The sequence below is a fragment of the Anser anser genome (assembly GCF_964211835.1).
Source record: "Anser anser genome assembly, chromosome: 20".
NCBI classification, from domain to species: domain Eukaryota; kingdom Metazoa; phylum Chordata; class Aves; order Anseriformes; family Anatidae; genus Anser; species Anser anser.
The window spans coordinates 9113307-9131359 of NC_139741.1; the positions used below are offsets into that span (position 1 = coordinate 9113307).

Genomic DNA, 18053 nt, shown 5'->3' on the forward strand with positions numbered 1-18053 from the left:
AACGCTGCCACACCATCATCCCCCCAAACCCACCATTTTATCCAGATGGCACCTCCAGGATAGCACCACAATGCCAGCAACTGTTTCCCAGTGGTTTCAGAGAGCATGGCTATCTCCAGGTGTGCTTTGCTTTCACTGCGTGAGACAAGGAAAACCCATGATGATGGAGGGAGGCTGGAAGAGGGACAGACTGTGCAGGGAGCGCAGGGGCTGTGATAATATCTGCACCACGCACAGGTAGCTCCTGCTTTCAGCCAAACCTTGGGAAGAAAAACAGATGAAACTCATATATTCCTGTACGTCAGGAAGCAGCAGCCACTTGACTCTTCTGCCACGTGCTGGCTGCACAGCAGGTGATAAACGCAAGGATTTTACACGGCTGTCCACGCAGCCCAGCAGCCGAGCCACTTGTCCTCACAGAGGAGGGCCCACGGCCAAGCTCCTTCTGCTAATTCATCTCGGCATCAGCCAGGAAAAGAGCCTTCTGTGCACGGTCCCCCTGTGTCATTTCGCTGAATAAAATTCTTCCCCATTAACAGGCCAAAGCCCAAGAAACGGTGCCTGGAACAAACGAGGTTCTGTGCAGATCTAATCCCCACCTCAGCGCCAGGGAATTAAAGCAAAGAATTAGGCTGTGGCCGTTCCCTTCCAGCATGATGAATGCTTAAGCAGGTTACGGCTTTGCACTGCAGACGTTTTCTGGGGAGAAGTAATGACTTCTTTCCCAGCCCAGCTCACTTGCTTCTCTCAGGGAAACAAGCCTGAGGATTATTTTTTGACAAAACAGTTAAGAATGATTACTGCATGTCAGTATGCTTGAAGTGTTAACCTCAAGGATTGCTGAAAGTGCCAGTATTTCTCCAGTCTGTTCTTCTCCCCGCAGTACTGTTTGTGCCGTGCAGGACGAGGGGCCTGGCTAACTCAAGGTTCCAGGGCAATCCTCTCACTGCTGCCACAGCAAAAATTCATATCAGTGCCTGAGAGAGAAAAGCCCCAAATTTCCTCAAAGAAATGCCTACCCTTCAGAAACTTGCATCAAGTTTGTTAAGCCTTGCAAGAAGAAAAATTACCTAGAGAGGAAAAAAAAAAACACACAAAAAAAACCTTGCTGATGGACTTGCAGCCGACACTGCTCACCAAAGGTGAACTTGCCCTGCAATCCTGGAGCTGAACCCAGTGCCTCCCTAGTGAGGCCAAGAGGCAGCTGATCCACTTGAGGCAGGGATGATTCGTACTGCTCTGCAAGGAGGTGGGAGGCTACAGCTCGTACAGGTTTGGATCCTCCCTGAGTCCATGGGCTGATTGCACTTTTTATGTGAAGGCCGAGTGAGATTCCTCCTCCTTGGCGGCTTATAGCCACTGGGTGAGGGGAAGCAGGGAGCGAAGCAAAGCTCTTTCACACTTAGGTCCTGAATTCCTTCAGACCATGGAAAACTTTGCAGCACGTGGAAATTAGAAACAGGGATGAAGCAACAGCGGGGATATCCCAGCAGGGCTAACCCTGAGACAGCAGCTTAGGATGGGGTGGTGACAATTCAGAAAGAAGAGGTTTGGCTGGACACAGTCCCCCTAAGGGAACGGGGTTGTGTCCTCTGCATCATTTAAACTCTCCTAACATGAGTCTTGCCAGCAGAAGTCTTTCACTTACCAGCAAAGGTAAGGTGACGAAGCTGCCAGTTCTGTGACACTACTACTCATGCTGGGTTTTGCACCTGACTTCAATGCCCTGCTGAAGCAGAGGATCACCTTCATGTGCCCCTTTCTTCCCTCCTTCCCCTGCATTGCCTGTAAGATGACCATTACCCCTGCAAATCTCCGCTTTAACACCCCAACTGCACACCGTGCATTTGACAAAAGGGATGCTACGTGCTGTCAAAACCATAAGCCAACAGAAGGTACATGGGTACTGTAACTACCAGCAATAAATTCTCATGCACATGAGAACCAAGGTAGCAAAGTCAAAAGGGTGCAAGCAGAGAGGACTGCTGCTTTGGAGTGCAGCAGCACTGTCTGGTTCACAGAGAAAACCCGGGGCAGCAGCAGGACATGCAGTTCCTCGAGGACACAGGACTGGCTGGACCCAGGATTTGCTCTAAGTACAACCACTGGCACACAGTGCAACACAAACCCCCACTGCTGATGAGCAAAACCTCTGTTTGAGCTTACCTTTGTTTCAAGCTGGAATCATTTCCAGAGAGAGAAACAGCAGCATGGCCTGGTAACGCTAGAGGCTGCGCAGGGGTGGTGGCAATACAGATTTGCCACCAGCGATTGAACTGAGGGATCTACCTTGTGCCAGCTGGGCAGAGAAGTGAGCCCCACGGATATCACAGCTTTAATATGACACTGAAGGTGAGCAAATCCACATGGACAGCACAGGTTCAGTGACGCAGACTCCCTCCTGAGGAGGGGAATCTCTGGATTTCTTGCTCTGCCACATGCTGCAGTCCTTGGGAAAAAAATTCTCCTCCTCCGGTGACTTCTCTCTTATAATTAAGCTCTTAGAGGTAGGTTTTGCATCCTACTATAATAGGGAGACCAAATTTGAATTCATCTCACCCAGCTAACACCCATAATAGAAAAGACAATATTATCAATAGTAGCAATAAAATGTTCATGCATATGCCACCTGAACAAATGCAACAAGGGACATTCTGGCAGCAGGATCATAAGTCACCACATCATTTGGGAACAAAACCAGAACACGTGACTTCCACTTCCAAGCAAACCCCACAACTCCCAAACTACAAAACAGCAATAGCTGTCAAGATCCATCCACCTATTGTCAACATAGTGATTATTTTAGGAAAATGTTTAAGCCACCATTATAGTATTCCAAAATGTAATAATTTATTCTATGTTTATGAGTACTCCTGAAACAGAAGGGGGAATAATTCAGCAATGGTATTGATTATAAAACATTGAATCTGTACTAAGTAAAGATGGTATAGTTCTTCATTTTCTCTTTAGGATCTGGGTATCACAGAACCATTGAATACTACAGTGTCACAAGTAGGTACTTGGCAGTTAATTCCTATTCAGGAATGAAATCCTTCTTTTTCATATTTTAATGAATTTTCTCCGAACCGGTAAAATGTGTAGACTTTGAATTCCAACCACAGAAAGCAGCAATTGAACAAAAATAATAATAGCTGCACAACACTTCCTCATTCCACTACCTCAATAACACTGCTACAAACAAAACCTCCCCACATGATAAATGTTATTACAAACTATTTCCATCCGCAAAGCCAAACTATTCTCTCCATCCACACTTGCCCGACACCAAGCATCTGCAGCTCCCAAGCGCCTTCTTTGGCGCACAACTGCCTGGCTCCACTTTGGATGTGGGCAGAGAGAGACCTTCAGCCACCGTGGGCATTGGTGGCACACAGTCTGGACAGAGATGGGTGTGAGAAGAGGGATAAATCCCAGCTTTCAGCAATCAGCCAAAGGAGCTGATTCACAACTCCACGGCACTGCGATGGGTGTGGGGCTGATACCAAGCGCTCATCCTCAAGTGCTGCTTTTAAAGAGGGAGGCTGGAGGAACAAGCTGGAGGTGCAAGATGTGGTGTGCTCGTAGAGGCTTGGGAACAAAGGCCAGCTCATTTTAACATAATAATATGCAGATGGTTTCGCTTTTTCAAATATGCTTAAGCTGCTCTTTAAGACTTGTGTGTCCTCTTCTCCTGGCATTAAAGCACATTCATATTCTGCGTGCGAGACGCCTTGTACAGCACAGCAGCACAGACAGCGTGCTTAAGTGATCAAAGCACCTTCTGTAGCTGCACCACGAGCAGTGACAAACAGAGCTGTTTTACAAACACTCTGCCTTATGATCTCGCCAAGAACTGACACATCCTCCTCCTCCCCGCGGGTCGGGTGCCGGAGCGGCGCACGCTGACACCTACCTAGGAAGCCCTCTTCATCCACGATGATGGTGTAGTCCTCTGGGGTTTCCGTGAGGCTGAAGAACTTGCACCTGGCAAAGGCAAACAGCAGAACGGGATTAGCCTTTGAGCTGAGGTCTTCCAGCTAAAGCAGAGGCCCTTTCCCTCCCCAAGCTCTGCTGGAGGAAAGAGCCACAGCCTGGTGCGTACGGAGTTGGCCCAGGGCGTTAACAGATGTAGACTTTACTCCTGGCTCAGCCACTCTGAGTGCACACGCTGCGTGACCCACATTCCCTGCTGCCTGCCTATACACCATGGAGCTGGTAAAACACATATTATTTTTATGACTAAGTTATTAGCTACTTTTCTTAATTACCGTATCCCTTAAGGCTTTCCATCACAGCCCAGGACCTGCTGTGTGGCCCCAACACAGAGCAAAAGGCTCTGCCTACCCACTGATCGCTCTGACCTACTCCAAAAGCCTCCCCATGGTTCACACGTGAACCCCTCTTGCCGTTTAGCCCCTGAAGTTTCTTGCCACATCAATGTTTGAAGGCTGATCTCTCAAACAAAGCCCCTGCACCTCTTCCTACTGCTTCAGAGCCTCTTCCCAGGAGCAGACAGCATCCCAAACCCCGCTGCCGATCCCTGCAGGAAGCCTCCCTCCCTTGGGGAGCTGCAGGTGAAGAGACAAAGGGCAGCAAGCCGTGCGCCCGAGCCCAAGGGCACGCTTCCCTCCTCTCCATCCTCTGCTGCCTCCCTCCGCTCTGCCCCACGCCCATCTCCTCACACCTCAGGCCACACGAGGCACGGCCTCTCCATCTCCTTCAACACCAAGCCCAATGTCACCCCTAACACGAGACACAAAATAGAAGTGACGTGAGGTTCTCAAGCTGTAGACACACAAACAAGAAAAGCCTCAGCCTTAAGGTTTAACGCCACAGAGATCTGAAGGATTTTATTTTCCCCGACACACACCAACCTACGTACAGCAAAGTCTACTTGAAAAAAGACCTCCTCCACCTCTGTTCCTCTACCCTTGGTCCCCAGCAGCACGCCAGAGCGCCCAGACCGCATCTGCAGCCCAAGTCACCGGAGAGGTGGCAAAGAGCAGGATTTTGCAACTGCACTTTGTAATGCTATCAGATTTATATGAGGCCAGCTATAGAAAATATTTAGATGTTGGCAAAATATGGATTTTTCTTAAGGTCCCCAAATTTCACAGTGCATTTACAGCGTAATTCCTGTACGCCGTACAACTCAGCAGGACTCACCAAGCACACACCACCAGGGCTTCTCAGCACCTGTGTCCCAAAGTCTTCAGGTCTTGTGGCAGCCAGGTGCCCCACCATGGTGGCCCCACATCAGAAAACAGAGGCATCCACTTGATTAGAGGATCAGACTAAGAACTGGCGTAGGCTGTCTTTTGACTGGCTGAAAAGAACAAAGACTGCAGCTATCCCCTCCAAAAACAACAGGCAGGAAAACGAGATGGCTGCTGCCCTCCCCATCACCTCAGCAGGAAAACCAAAGAAACAACACGCAGCTCTATTAGCGATCTGCCACGCAACCTACAGGGCTTCATGTAAATGGAAAATACCGGACAACCTGCCTCTACAGACTCATCCTGCTTTCCTAGAAGCATCCGTCAGGACAATGAAGCATGACAGTCTCCCTCCTAGCACAGATGTATCACTATAAAATACAGCAGTGGCCCCACCACAACAGAAACCACAACTTAATTATTTTGTGTCATTGGTAATAGCTACCGTGACAGCCACATTTACTAACTCAACTCTCTCCAGGAATAGTGCCAAGAGAAGCAGAAAACAGTAGCAGCCCCAATTTTTTATTCTCACTTCTTAACTGCACAAGGATGCTACCTGTGATGGGTGATCTATGGTGGGTAAAAGGGACTTCTGGTATGCTGCTCCAGGTGGCTCCCAGGAGGTATCAATATTTATTAGTTAGCAGATGAATTCCCTGGAGAAGTCACTGAAATAAAATTATTTGCAACTAACAGGCCGCCCACCCACATGCATGCTGACAAGGGAGAACCTAGTGGTCTTAAAGGAGGAAACGCTAATATTAAAAAAAAACCAAAGCAACAAAAACAACACCAGCTTTCTCTGATCTGCGATGAGATTTACAGAGAAATTTTGTTCCACAATGGTAATGAATGTATGTGTGCACACACTGACCCAGCAGAAAAAGCATGAACGTTGACAGATGCCATTTTCTTAGCACAAGTCTAAAAGTGATGATATTTAAAGGATACGTACAGATGAAATCCCATAATTGCTGGCTCAGAGAGCATGTCAAAACCTCACATCTTCATATCCCAGCTCCAAGCCCAATCCCCACCTCACAGCGTTTCTGCAAAAGGTCAGCAGCACAGAGCTATTTGACTTTAAAAGCAGTCTTTTCACCAGCCCACAGAAGAGCAGTAGTTCTTGGGGTATACATTTGCTTTGTTCAAGCCAACCGTGCATTTTTTCTTAGGGAAAAGCTAAAAATGAAAAATCGGAATTGCAAACACTGTGTAATAAATATATGGCGCAGGAAAATTTATTACCATCGCATCTATTTCCACTGAGTGAAACTCAAATTGTCTTGAGGCATCAGTGACAGAAGGAGCCCAATATCGTATTTCTTTGTGTGCCATACTACACGTGCCTCTTCCATTCAAGCTATTCCAGCCATTTCTCTTCCCTCTTACACCAGTCCTAGAAAAGCTGAATGCCACCAGCATCTTGTATTCTCACACCACAGCCAAGAAAGGAAAGGAAATGCCCTTTAATCGCTTTGAGACATCAGGCAAGCAGCATTTCTCTAACTACGCATGGAAAGCATATATATGTAAAGAAGAAAATATTTTTAGTTCCCTAATAGCCAAACCTCGGATAGATTCTTCTGGATTTCTGCCTTCTTCATGTTTCAGCACATTTCCACTTCAGCACTGTTGCTGACTTCGACTGCCTGACAACATATGTCTTTTTCTGGCAACGCAGCAAATGTAGACCAATCTATTATTAGATTAGATCTTTGAAACTGCAAAGCTTACACTGTGTATGGAAGTAATACCCGAGCTTGCACAGAGCCGGAAAGCATGTGTAGGATGCAGCAACAGCATCGTTTCAGTTTGCAAACAGCCCGTAAGCCTCCCCGGGAGAGGCAAGCGGGCAGGAGAGCACCCTCATTGGCCTCGCTTGCAGGTTGGCACCAGAAGCGTCTCCTCCAGACATTTGCTCCCCAGACCTGCCTGGATCACAAGGAATCGACACAACTTCCCTGGGTCTGGTCATACACACAAGGACGTATCTGAGGGGACACTGCTAGGGGTTATTGGGAAGTTCGGCACAGATGATGGTCTTTAAGAAAACCACAAGTCCCATCTTCTCATTTATAAGGAAATTACTCAATTAATTGTTGCCTAGGCAGGGTAAAGGGTTGCAAAGCTGTTTGTTTTATGGAAAAAGACCCCTCCCAGAAGCAGGTGGGCATCCGGCCTCCCCACAATTCAGAAAGCACAGCTGAGTGCCATTCAAAAGCGACATAATGGCTAAAAGGCATTCAAATGCAAAGTCTGGAGGTAACCCAAAAGTCTGCGAAGAAGCAGTTGATCTGAATGGGAGTTAGGAAGTAGCAGCAGAAAGCTGATCTGAGTGAATATGGAAAAACATAATTTGTTGGGTTTTATTCCAGGCTGTCTTCTTGTTTTAGTTGAGAAAGGATTTATATGCTTCACTCTGTACATTATTATAATAATATATATTCTTAGCATAGAAAGACAGTCTCATGCTAATCATTTCCATCCTGGTGATCTTAACTTCTTTGCAGTTTTATAAATAATGACAAGAGGTGAATTCTAGTACGACATATTGTCAAATGTATCTAGGAAAGCAGTAAAGAACACTTGTGCTGTTAATGCGTTTTGACATATTTGTGTAACATGTTAAGTACTTTACACCATCTAATTACAAGACTATATAGTCAAATAGCACTGAAAATTGCAAACAGTGAAATGGCTGGTGTTTTCTAAACAGTCTATCTGTTTGTTAGCCAAAACACTTTGCCATCTTTTTGGTGAGACTCGAAGTACAATTTAGCTGAACTCCAAAGACAAAAACGCCCCTTGCAGTAGTTGCCTGTTCGCTTTCTACTCAACGTCAAGGTCAGAAAGCAATAGATTCACCTACTTTATGGTAATGTAGTTCTGAAGTTTGGTATGAGAAGGCTACTACCCTGTTAAAAGGAGCACTATTTTTTGCATGTACTGTGTAAAACTCTGCATGACCACCCATGCCAAGGGCAACTCTGAAGATAGCACAGCACCCTTAGAAAGGGTCAAAGGACGGCGGTGACATTCCTCCCCGTCGTTAGTTGTGCTCGGATCTGAGACACAGACATCAGCAAATACATTCAGAGACTGCCTACAGAGCCACTGTGATAGCAGAGTTTGGTTCATTACAGAAAGTTAATCATTTTCAAAATCAACAGAACAAAACTAGCAGATTTGTGGCCAAGGAAAGCAAGTACTCACAAACAGACAAATTCTGGGAAGTCCTACAGCCTGTGCTATGCCAAGACTTCCAACACGATAACCATGACGGTCTTGTCTAATCCGTAATAATAATAATGACAGTTTAAGCTACAGATTACATTGTGTACAGTTGAAAAGGGGGACCTTCAGTCAACCCCCGCCCTTGCCACTTTTCTGTAGCTGGGGAAGTTATCTAAAGCCTTTACTTAGACCTTGAGACAACTGGGAATAGAATAATTGAAGAATGATCTGCATTATTGAAGGAATGCAAATCAAAACCAAACACAAAAAGGATGCCTGCAATACAGAAAACAGGAAAGAAAAAAAAGGGGGGGGGGGGGGAAGGATGTGGATGTGCTCAAAAAAAATACTGATTTTAAGTACAGATTACTGATGAAGCCAGGGAACACAAAAAATGTCAGCTGGGTGCCTACTGTACTTGCCTTCATTAAAGCAGTATCAAACCATGGTTCATATCTTCATCAGAACAGTTCCATGTGGTCTGGACTGCAAGAGCCCATGCAAATCAAATTACTGCTGTAAATGAAAGATTAGCAGTAGCTTGGAACAATATTGACTAGTAACTCTGGCATGACTTCCATTTTTCTGGAGACAGACTTGGTCAGTCCAGACTTCCCAAGCTGCGGATTTAACAAAACTATGATATTCAAGAGTTATCTTGCAACACAACCTCAGGAGATTTTTGTTGTTGTTGTTGTTCTATAAACCCACACTTGGGAGTTTATTTTGTATGACTAGCAAAGTCTAAGTCATGATGCTTTCAGTAGTCAAAGCACAAAGTTTGCAGTATTGCTTTCTAAAACTGTTACTTTAGAAACTAAAACAATTTTTTCTTTCATTTGTCATGATAGCATCGATTTTTTTTAATACTTCCTAAAAAAACAATTAGAAAGCAACATGCAACTTGGCCGGCTTATTTTCCCCCCTTCAATACACTTCCACCATCATATTTAGAAAGATTCTGTAAGAAAATCTGTTTTATCTCGACTTATGTGTAGAAATAAATTCTTGCCAAAAACAAAGTAATACATGGAAGTAGGAGTAAGAATACACCATGTGAAGAAACTAACGCATGTTATGTGCTGGAACAGAGTGGAAAACTCGGCTTAGTGAAGGAGACTCTAAGGGAGATGAAAGGTCTGAGTCCACCCAAGTGCAGCTCCCTCATTAAACCACTCCACCTGATGAATGTGACCGTGTTGGTTTCCCATCCCAGCACAACTGCAAACAGGAAAAAAGCCTGCGGTGCTCAGCAGAGATGTACTGCAGGAAATATAAATGCAGTTTAAGACTATGCAAGTGTTACTGCACTCATCTGTTATTTGTCCACTAAGAGGCTAAATATAGAGAATTTTTCTTGAACTTCACGACAACGATGCACAAAACAGCGACTTTAGGTGTGGACGTTGTGAAGTTAACGCATCTCTTACACCCTAGGCTCATCCTGGGCATGGATCTGCAGAATAATTTACTGGCCTGATGTAATTAAAAGTTATTCTTAGCACAGATTTTTCTTCCCGGGTCATAAATTATTTCAAGTGAGCTCTGCTATGCAGTTTTTACTTAGAACATCACTATTCACCACCTATATTAGTGCACAGGGCTGAATGAAAAGCCTGGATCTGAACCTTACTGGTGTGGCCGGTGCTCAGATGATGAATGAGCCAGGTGCTTGGCAGCAGTTCCTCCTCCCATACGTCAAGGAAAGTCACCCCGTTATCTGCAAATGGTTCGTCTGCTCTTTGGGACTCCAGTCTGCAAGGCACCATGCAAGCATCCACAACAAAAAATGTGCTGCAGGGGGCAAAGCACAAGGACAGAGCCTGCAGCAGATCTGCACCCATACTGCACCTCACCTCATCCAAGCACAAGGCTTCACTCAAGGTTTTAGCATTCCTACTGGATTTTTAGTGACGCTAGATACGGGTGTTCATAGGGGTTTGGCTTATCCAATGTGTCTGAAAGCCTATTTGGTGCTCAGACAAGAAGCAGCTCTGAACATCAGGGTTTAAAAATCAGTTGTAGCACCATAATTACAAATTTCCTGGGGTAACAAAAAAATAATATATTGCATATGGGATTACCCCACCTCTATTTCTCATTCACCATTTTCTTTTCTTCTCTCCCATCTCACTTCCCAAAAATGGGCAAGAGGAGTTAAAGGAGTAAGTTCTTGATAAATCAAAACTAGGAAATCACTTCTGGTAGTTTCAAGTTGAAACACTTCCTTTGGTTTTTAAATGATATAAAAAATTTCATGCCAGCAACAAACACTTCATGGAAGGCGCTATTCCAATTTGACATGACTGAGCCCCTCAAATCTTCATTCCATAAATAATCTCAGCTGGTGAATGCCTTCTGCTTGGGAAGCGTTCATTTATCTTGGTGCAGCAGATGACAAGGGGGGGACAGAGGAAAACAGCAGCCATGGCTCAGATTTGCAGACAGGAACAAAATTCCCCACTAACTTTAAAGATAAGAAGACATTAGAATCAAACAGCACTCTGGTAGGTATACACTTAGGTTTCTGCTCCTACACTCGCATCTCAGGCCTTTGAAACCACGTTTCACAGCACGTATGGCTGCCACACTACCATGCTCGTGCTCAACCTGGAACCACACGGTTATTTCTCTGCCTTATGCACGTTGCGTGCTCTGCAAACGCTGCTGTTGGAGCAGGTTTAACAATCCCGTGGCAGTGAGTGAGCCAGGACAGACCCCAGCTCCCTCTCCTGCAGCCATACGTGAGTTGCACAGCATGGTGTTGGCTTTTCCCTGCCTCGGAAAAGCCATTTCTATCACCTGCCTAAGTGGGGAACACAGTAAATCACAACTGAGGGCTGGAGGGGAGGGGAAATGAGAGGGAGGCAACGCGTTCAGTTAGGTTTCACTATCCCAAATACTACTTGGACTTCCTAGATTACAGGAAAAAATGCAGGTGTCAGACCACTGATGGAACTGGCTGCTTTTCTTCCTGAAAGCAGACATCTCTCCATGCTCTAACTACTGGGGACAGAAAACAGAAGAAAATTACTAGGTCATTCATCTTCTGTTACAAACTTCAAGACACGTTGCTTAATGCTGCCTACAAGGTGCTAGTTTTCTCCCGTCAGCACACAGTAATTCTGAGCCCAAATTCATCAGCATACACATGAACACGAACTGAGGGAACTACACATCTTTGTCCCTTACCTGCACAGAAAGCATCAGCATGCCTGCTCATAGGGGAACAGAGCCATACAGTCAATAACAGGCGCTCCTCCACACTCCAAAATGATTTCCCATGTTTCTCATAACATGAATTTGGCAACTTCAAGTCCCCCAGTATCAGTACTACTACTAATAATAATTAGAGCTAACATCAGTATTAGCTGATTTTCCCTGCCTGTCTAGAAATCAAAATCACCAGGGAGCTCAGGTAAGGGCATGCAGCAGGCAAGGTGAAGGCCACAGCTTCCCTCCCGCCTTGAGATTTCTCGTTGTGGTGGCACAAGCTGGGGGCTTGGACGCTCAACCCTCACCAGGTTGGCATTCATCTTGTGCTGCCCCTTTTTACCAAACGGTGCATGCATTTCCACTGACTCAGACCATCTGAGATTGCCACGCTACCAGCGTTTGCTCAGAGCTTTCTGCTGGCCGTGCCGGAGAAGCATCTAAAGCACGCGTGGAACAGAGGCTGGCACTACAGACCAGGGCTGTCCCTCATCTAGCAGCCCATCCTGCCAGCTTGCAAGTGCTCCCAGGATCTGTTTTCCCACCTGCTAACACAAGTAGCAGCTGATGTTGAGCTTTCACCAGGAGGAGCCTCCCTTGGCTTGACTACAGCCCTGCTTGCAACTTAAGGTGTCCTATGTGCAATAAAAGGGGAAATTAAGTGTATTAAGGCAAGCAATTTAGTGATGTCTATCTTCATAAGTTCCCACTTTTCTAGTTACTGGGATACATAAGCAAAACCCTTTTGCAGGAATAGAAGGATCTTGCTTAAGTTGGTTTTGGATCACTAAAGATACAATATTCCCCAACAACAAAGTGTGCAAAGAAGGCATATTCTTTGTTCTGAACACTGAAAACGTGGATGAGAAAGTCCTCTTCTTCCAGCCCTCATTGTTGGTTGACCTGTATCATGTTACAGAAACTCAACTTGAAAAGTGAACTTTCAGGGAGAGTCACTGTAATGCAAATTCCTAATTTTGGAGGGGGAGGAAAGAGAACAACATACAAAAAACAACAAGCTTTCAAAGTTCACAGAAATACAACCAAAAAAAAAAGCCCAGAAATTATTAGCATGGTTTTCTGAGCTAAAAAATAGCCACAAAAAATGTTTTTTTTTTTTCTCCTCTTCTCTGTGCCATTCACTGAACATAACCCAGTTAGTGGCTTGCACCAACTCTCTTCCCAACCCTCCTGACTTTCATCAAACCCAACGGTAGCTTTATTCAATACAAAACGGACAAAGGGCAAAAGCAGAGGACATTTTTCTTTATAGAAATCTGCCTTTAACACTATTATCTGGAAGAATAGCAGAACTGTGTCTCTGTGTTGCACAGAACTCCAATTAGGACCGTCTAGCTCTATCTGTATTTAGCTTTACGCTGCGGGCTCCAGGCACGTTTCTGCAGCTCCTGCCAGCGTGGTGCTGAGCCATGGACTACCAGGGAGTGGTACAACCCCACAAAGCCAGGAAAGTGGTGTAAAGAAAACAAACAAACAAACAAACAAACTATTCACAACTCTTCACGTCCAAGTAAAGTACCCGGAGGCCTTGTAGTAGATGAAATGAATGAAGTTGTGCTAAGGCAGCAGGTGAGGCACAGCACAAGGGGAAATACCAGACCCACATCAGGCAGAGGGTCTCTCCAGCGTGGCACTGCCAGCAGTGAAATCCAGAGCCTTGAAAGCAGACCCAACACGTCCACCCGGGTGCTGTCTGTGCAATGCTGACGTGCTATAACCATTAGCGGGAACCTTTATAACCATTAACGTGCAGGAGGAGCAAGGATGCTCTTGTTTTGCTTTAAGCATAGCAGAAAACTGCCTGTACAGACTCTGCATGTTCTCCTCTGTTAACCAAAACCGTCTATTTAAACCGATCCTCCCCTCTTTCCCTCCCCCCCAAAAGTTATTGGGAACAACCATGAGAAGGGACTAAGACCCTTGCAGCATGAACAACAGTGTCACAGCCCTCGGGCCCAAGAGACGTGACAGCAGCTGATAATAGAAATATTCAAAAGATAAAGTAGCCTTAGATAAGGCGTTCCTCCAGCCCCAGCTACGTGAGGACAGTCACAAAACAGGCTGTGATCACCAACCCGATCCTGTTTTAGAAGGGAAAGCACCCCCAGCACAGCTGCCTTTCCAGCTCCTGCCTGCTGTGAAGGCGGGCGGTAACGTGCCTCCGGGCTTATGGGGTCCGGTCCCAAGGGCTGCAGGCATCGCTACTGTCCTGAGCCTACAGAGCAGTAGGGGAGGCTCTGTTCCCTTTAGGTGAGCCCGTAAATTACATCAGAAATCATTTTAGTCCACTGATTTTGACTGCAATGTCTTTGGAGTTACAAATGGGAAAATGAGACCAAGTTCTTAGCCACTTTTTAAAAGCAATAAACCAAAGAACATCACCACCACCACTACCGAACCTATCAGACTTACGCTATCATCTCCAGAGAGACTAACCTAACACCTAGCCCCACACGGGTCCTGTGGGCTGGGCTATGACTCAGTTCCCATTTACGAAGCAGGTCTGCAAGCACCCCTGTTGAGCAGCACGGTATATAGAACCACACCAAACCTCATCATACTCTCATTTAATGTGCTATTGGGGATTAAATGAGCATCTCAGGCATCGCTTTGCTTATGTTTTATTGTTGTTCTTCCTCCAGCTTTAGTTTCTGAACAAGCATCTGAAATAAAGCAATAGAGCAACAGCAAAGTGTTCTGAATCCCCAAACTTTCAAAAATCATGAAGTTATTTTCAGAGTTAAAACTATCATCTGATGTGCTGTGCAGTGCTGCCTGTACTAATTTCCTTCTCCTAGGATAATGGCAATAGTGCACATCACTTCTCATTCAAGTGCTTTAATTTGTTCTTTTTGGCTTGATTCTCCCCCAAAGCATCTTTAACAATATTGTTTACAGTTTTATCACTGTTAATGACAGGGAAGTCATTCTTCAAATCTCCATAGAGGGTCAACGAATGTTTACATTGAAAAGGCAAGATCTCTTTGCTTTGGGAGAGAATGTTGCAAATGAAATCTCTGAAGGGGAAGCTGGAACAACAAATGAAAAGGAAGCTCAGTTTGTGTGCATTGGAAAAGGACTCATTTATTATCTAACAATTAACCAATTGATCCAGACACACCTTTTCCTCTTCTCTCTTCGCTATTCCTGCCTGCCAGCACTGTTAAAAGGCCATCTACTGAGAGCCAGCTCACCCGCATAAGAGATGCAAAAGCTATTCTTTCCACTGGAAATAGTCCATCATTTATTTAAGCAGAAAGTAACTATGCTTTAAAAACTTTTTCTTTACAGCAGCAACAGTATTCTCAGATCAACGCTTCACTATTGGAGCTGAACTTCATTTCAGCAAAGAAAGGTGGAGTACAACAGAGTTTTCCTTAACCACAAAATTATCTTCTACAAATCAGCAACTGTGTTGAGAAACGCATTACAGATGTGGGTGTGGGACCTAAGGTTTACAGTTGAAAACAAAGCATGATTTAATGCACAACAAAGGCTCATGAATACATTTTACTGAATGGATCCAGAAAGATTATCTGACGAGGACAATGCAAATGCTGAGAACAACAGCAACAGAGCAAGCCCTGCTTCCCTTCCAATTCAGGCACTATACATCAGCACTGGCAAGTCTGATTCTCCCTTCGGTTACTCCTCCAATGCCCTCTGCTGCAGAATATTGACTTTGAAATTCTATCAGCAATAAAACAGAACTGACTTTTTCTAAGTGGAGTGCTACTGCACATCCAAACCCAAATATTTGGGGTACATAGTAGCTATTATTGTGTTCAGCCAAAACCCAATGATTATTGTGTGGGCAACACTGAAAAAGAGACTGCAGAGCATGTGCTTTTTATTTCAAAGACAGGAGAAACCCAGGCTCAACCCAACAGGGGCAAGAGGTTCTTACGATACTGCTCCAAGATACAAAGAAGAGAGGAAGAAACTGCAAAACTGTTGTGGACTGGAATTGATGAACTTGTTTCCCTGCAGGAACCATAAACACAATTTTCCCAGCATGGGACATAATAGTTCTCCCACAAATTACTAAAATATATTTCCAGCGCTCAATATAGAAAGCTAGATGCACAAGAAATGTTTGCAGCTTCAATGCAGGCAGTAATTGAGAACATGTGTGGCAGGGGGATTGGAGGGGGAGGAGGGAGCAAGCTATGCTTCATCGAAATGGAGTGGCGGGAGAAACACATTTCAGTCCTCATCATTTTCAAAGAGCTTCCATTTTTGAGCGGGTCCAAAACCCCACGATATAACCCCATCCAAGGGGGAACGCTGTGAGCCTGCACGTCAAACCTAAATTTAATGCACATTAACAATTTAAGAGATGTTGCTGAGCCTGAACAATAATAAAAAAATGGTCATTTACTTTCCCTTCTGCACAGACAGTGGGTTTAGTTTCTTGAATGAATTAAGGACACATTTACAGGAAAAGCTACCTCTGACTCCTCTCATTCTCCCAAGCTCCATTTCCAGGTCCTGTGGCACAGGGGTATTAACCAGCCCAGCTATGGATGAGAAAAGCAATACTCCTGCATATCCTAGCTGGCATTTTGTGCAAGATAGCATTGTAGATGCGCCAGCAGCCAGCCTTCCACAAACCAGTTCAGCAGTTAAGGTGTTGACTAAATTTGCAGCACTCAGAGGAGCTGAAAGGAAGCTTCATTTGCTTCCTTGCTAATGAAGTGAAAGGAAACTGCTCTCACACCAATTCACTGTTTTTTTGGATAACGAATCCCTATAAATACAAGCAAAGGGGCAAAATGTATTCCAAGAATTTATTTATTTTTAATAAGTCAGTATTGACAACCCACAAGTTTCAGCCTTGAAAATGTAAAATGTCAGCCAGTATTATTTTTAAAAATGCTTTTCCAAAACGCTCTAAAACAGTCTCGTCAGGCTGCGAAGGAAGGACCCACGGAAAGGTAGGCCAGCATCGAAATTCTTCCCAGGCCTACCAGGCCCAAGAAAAACATGAGTAATTATTCAGCAAGTGTGCATGACATGGGCTCAGACTGAAGTCTACCCTTTCTGAATATTGCCCTTTAAATCCAGCTGCCAGACCAACACCCAAAACAAAAGCCAGAGCTCTGCGAGAAACGAAGCCCGCTGATAATGTGGAGCGGGTCACTCTTTGGGTCAGAAGAGAGGTTATGGCTAGTTTTCCATAATCCCATGCACATTTTTGTGTTGCTCTGTCACTGAAGGAACATTTCGGCCACTCCACAGGGCTTAACCTCGCTGGCTATGCTTTGGACCCCTGCAGGGTCAGCAGTGTAGGCCGCTCAAATCGGGGCCTCAAACAACCTGGAAGGTCGCTCAGATCGGGGCCTAAAATCAATGTGGCAGAAGTTAGTTAGCCCTTCCCTCTCTGGGGTCTGGAGAGGTTTGCTGGCTACCTCAACTGGCTGCATTGTACCTGCAGAGCCTTCAGATTTTTTTCTTTTGATCCCTTCAGTTTCAGCACAACAACTCTTGCTTGTGGTCTGTACAGCACCAAGCACAACAGGGCTCAGACATTTCTGGGGAGCATTAACCCAAGTGACATGAAGGGCTGCATTAGGAATACTGCAAACTTTGTAATGCTGTTCAGCCTAAAAAGTTTGCCAGATTATGAGAAAACAGCTGCTTAGAGCCAAAGATTTATAAACTCCACCTAAAGATCTTATAATGCCTGCTGACTGAGTAATAAGATGGCAGGTGAAATACAAAGTCAATAAATGGAAATTAATGCATACAGGGGGAAAATAATTTTAATTCTGAATGAAGAATGACAGGCTCTAAATGAGCTATTACCACTCAGGAAAGAGATTTTGAAGTCACTATGGGCTGTTCTCCAAAAGGTTCAGTGACTTTCAAAGGGGCCATGAGAATACCAGTAACCAGGGAGGGAGGTGAGAATATCTCCTTGCCCCAGTGCACAAATCCAGCACATACCCAGCTGCCAAGTACTTCATGATCTGACCATCCCAAGGCTACCGGTGGGCTGAAACTGAATTGTAAGAAACACACAGAAGTGGCCTAAGGGGAAACCAAGGCATGGAAAACTGAACAGACGCGGGCGATTCAACTGCAAGAAAAGATGGGTCAGCATGGTATTACAGGAGAAGTTACTATGGCCAAGGTGGTTAAAGAAGAATTATTCATTGTCTCACGATGTGTGAAACAGTGGCTGCAAAGTGACCTGAGAGTACAAAGTTTTCCATTTAAAAATGATTGTGGATGAGAGGGGCATGGCCAGAAAGTAGTGCAGAAGACAGTATGTACAAGGAAGCAACGGGTTCCAGGAAGAAGAGCTCACCGGTGAACATGGTGCCCCAGGTGACATCTTCTGTTTAAGACACCTCTTAC

General features: G+C 45.1%; 1 protein-coding gene across 1 annotated transcript in view; it reads right to left on the reverse strand.

The window, feature by feature from the left end:
* CASTOR2 (cytosolic arginine sensor for mTORC1 subunit 2) overlaps nt 1-18053 on the reverse strand; it is a 121099-nt gene that overhangs the window by 52385 nt on the left and 50661 nt on the right. Inside the window, exon 2 of the mRNA XM_083806494.1 lies at nt 3914-3984. Coding sequence (XP_083662620.1) covers nt 3914-3984 — 71 coding nt within the window. The remainder of the gene's footprint in view (nt 1-3913; nt 3985-18053) is intronic.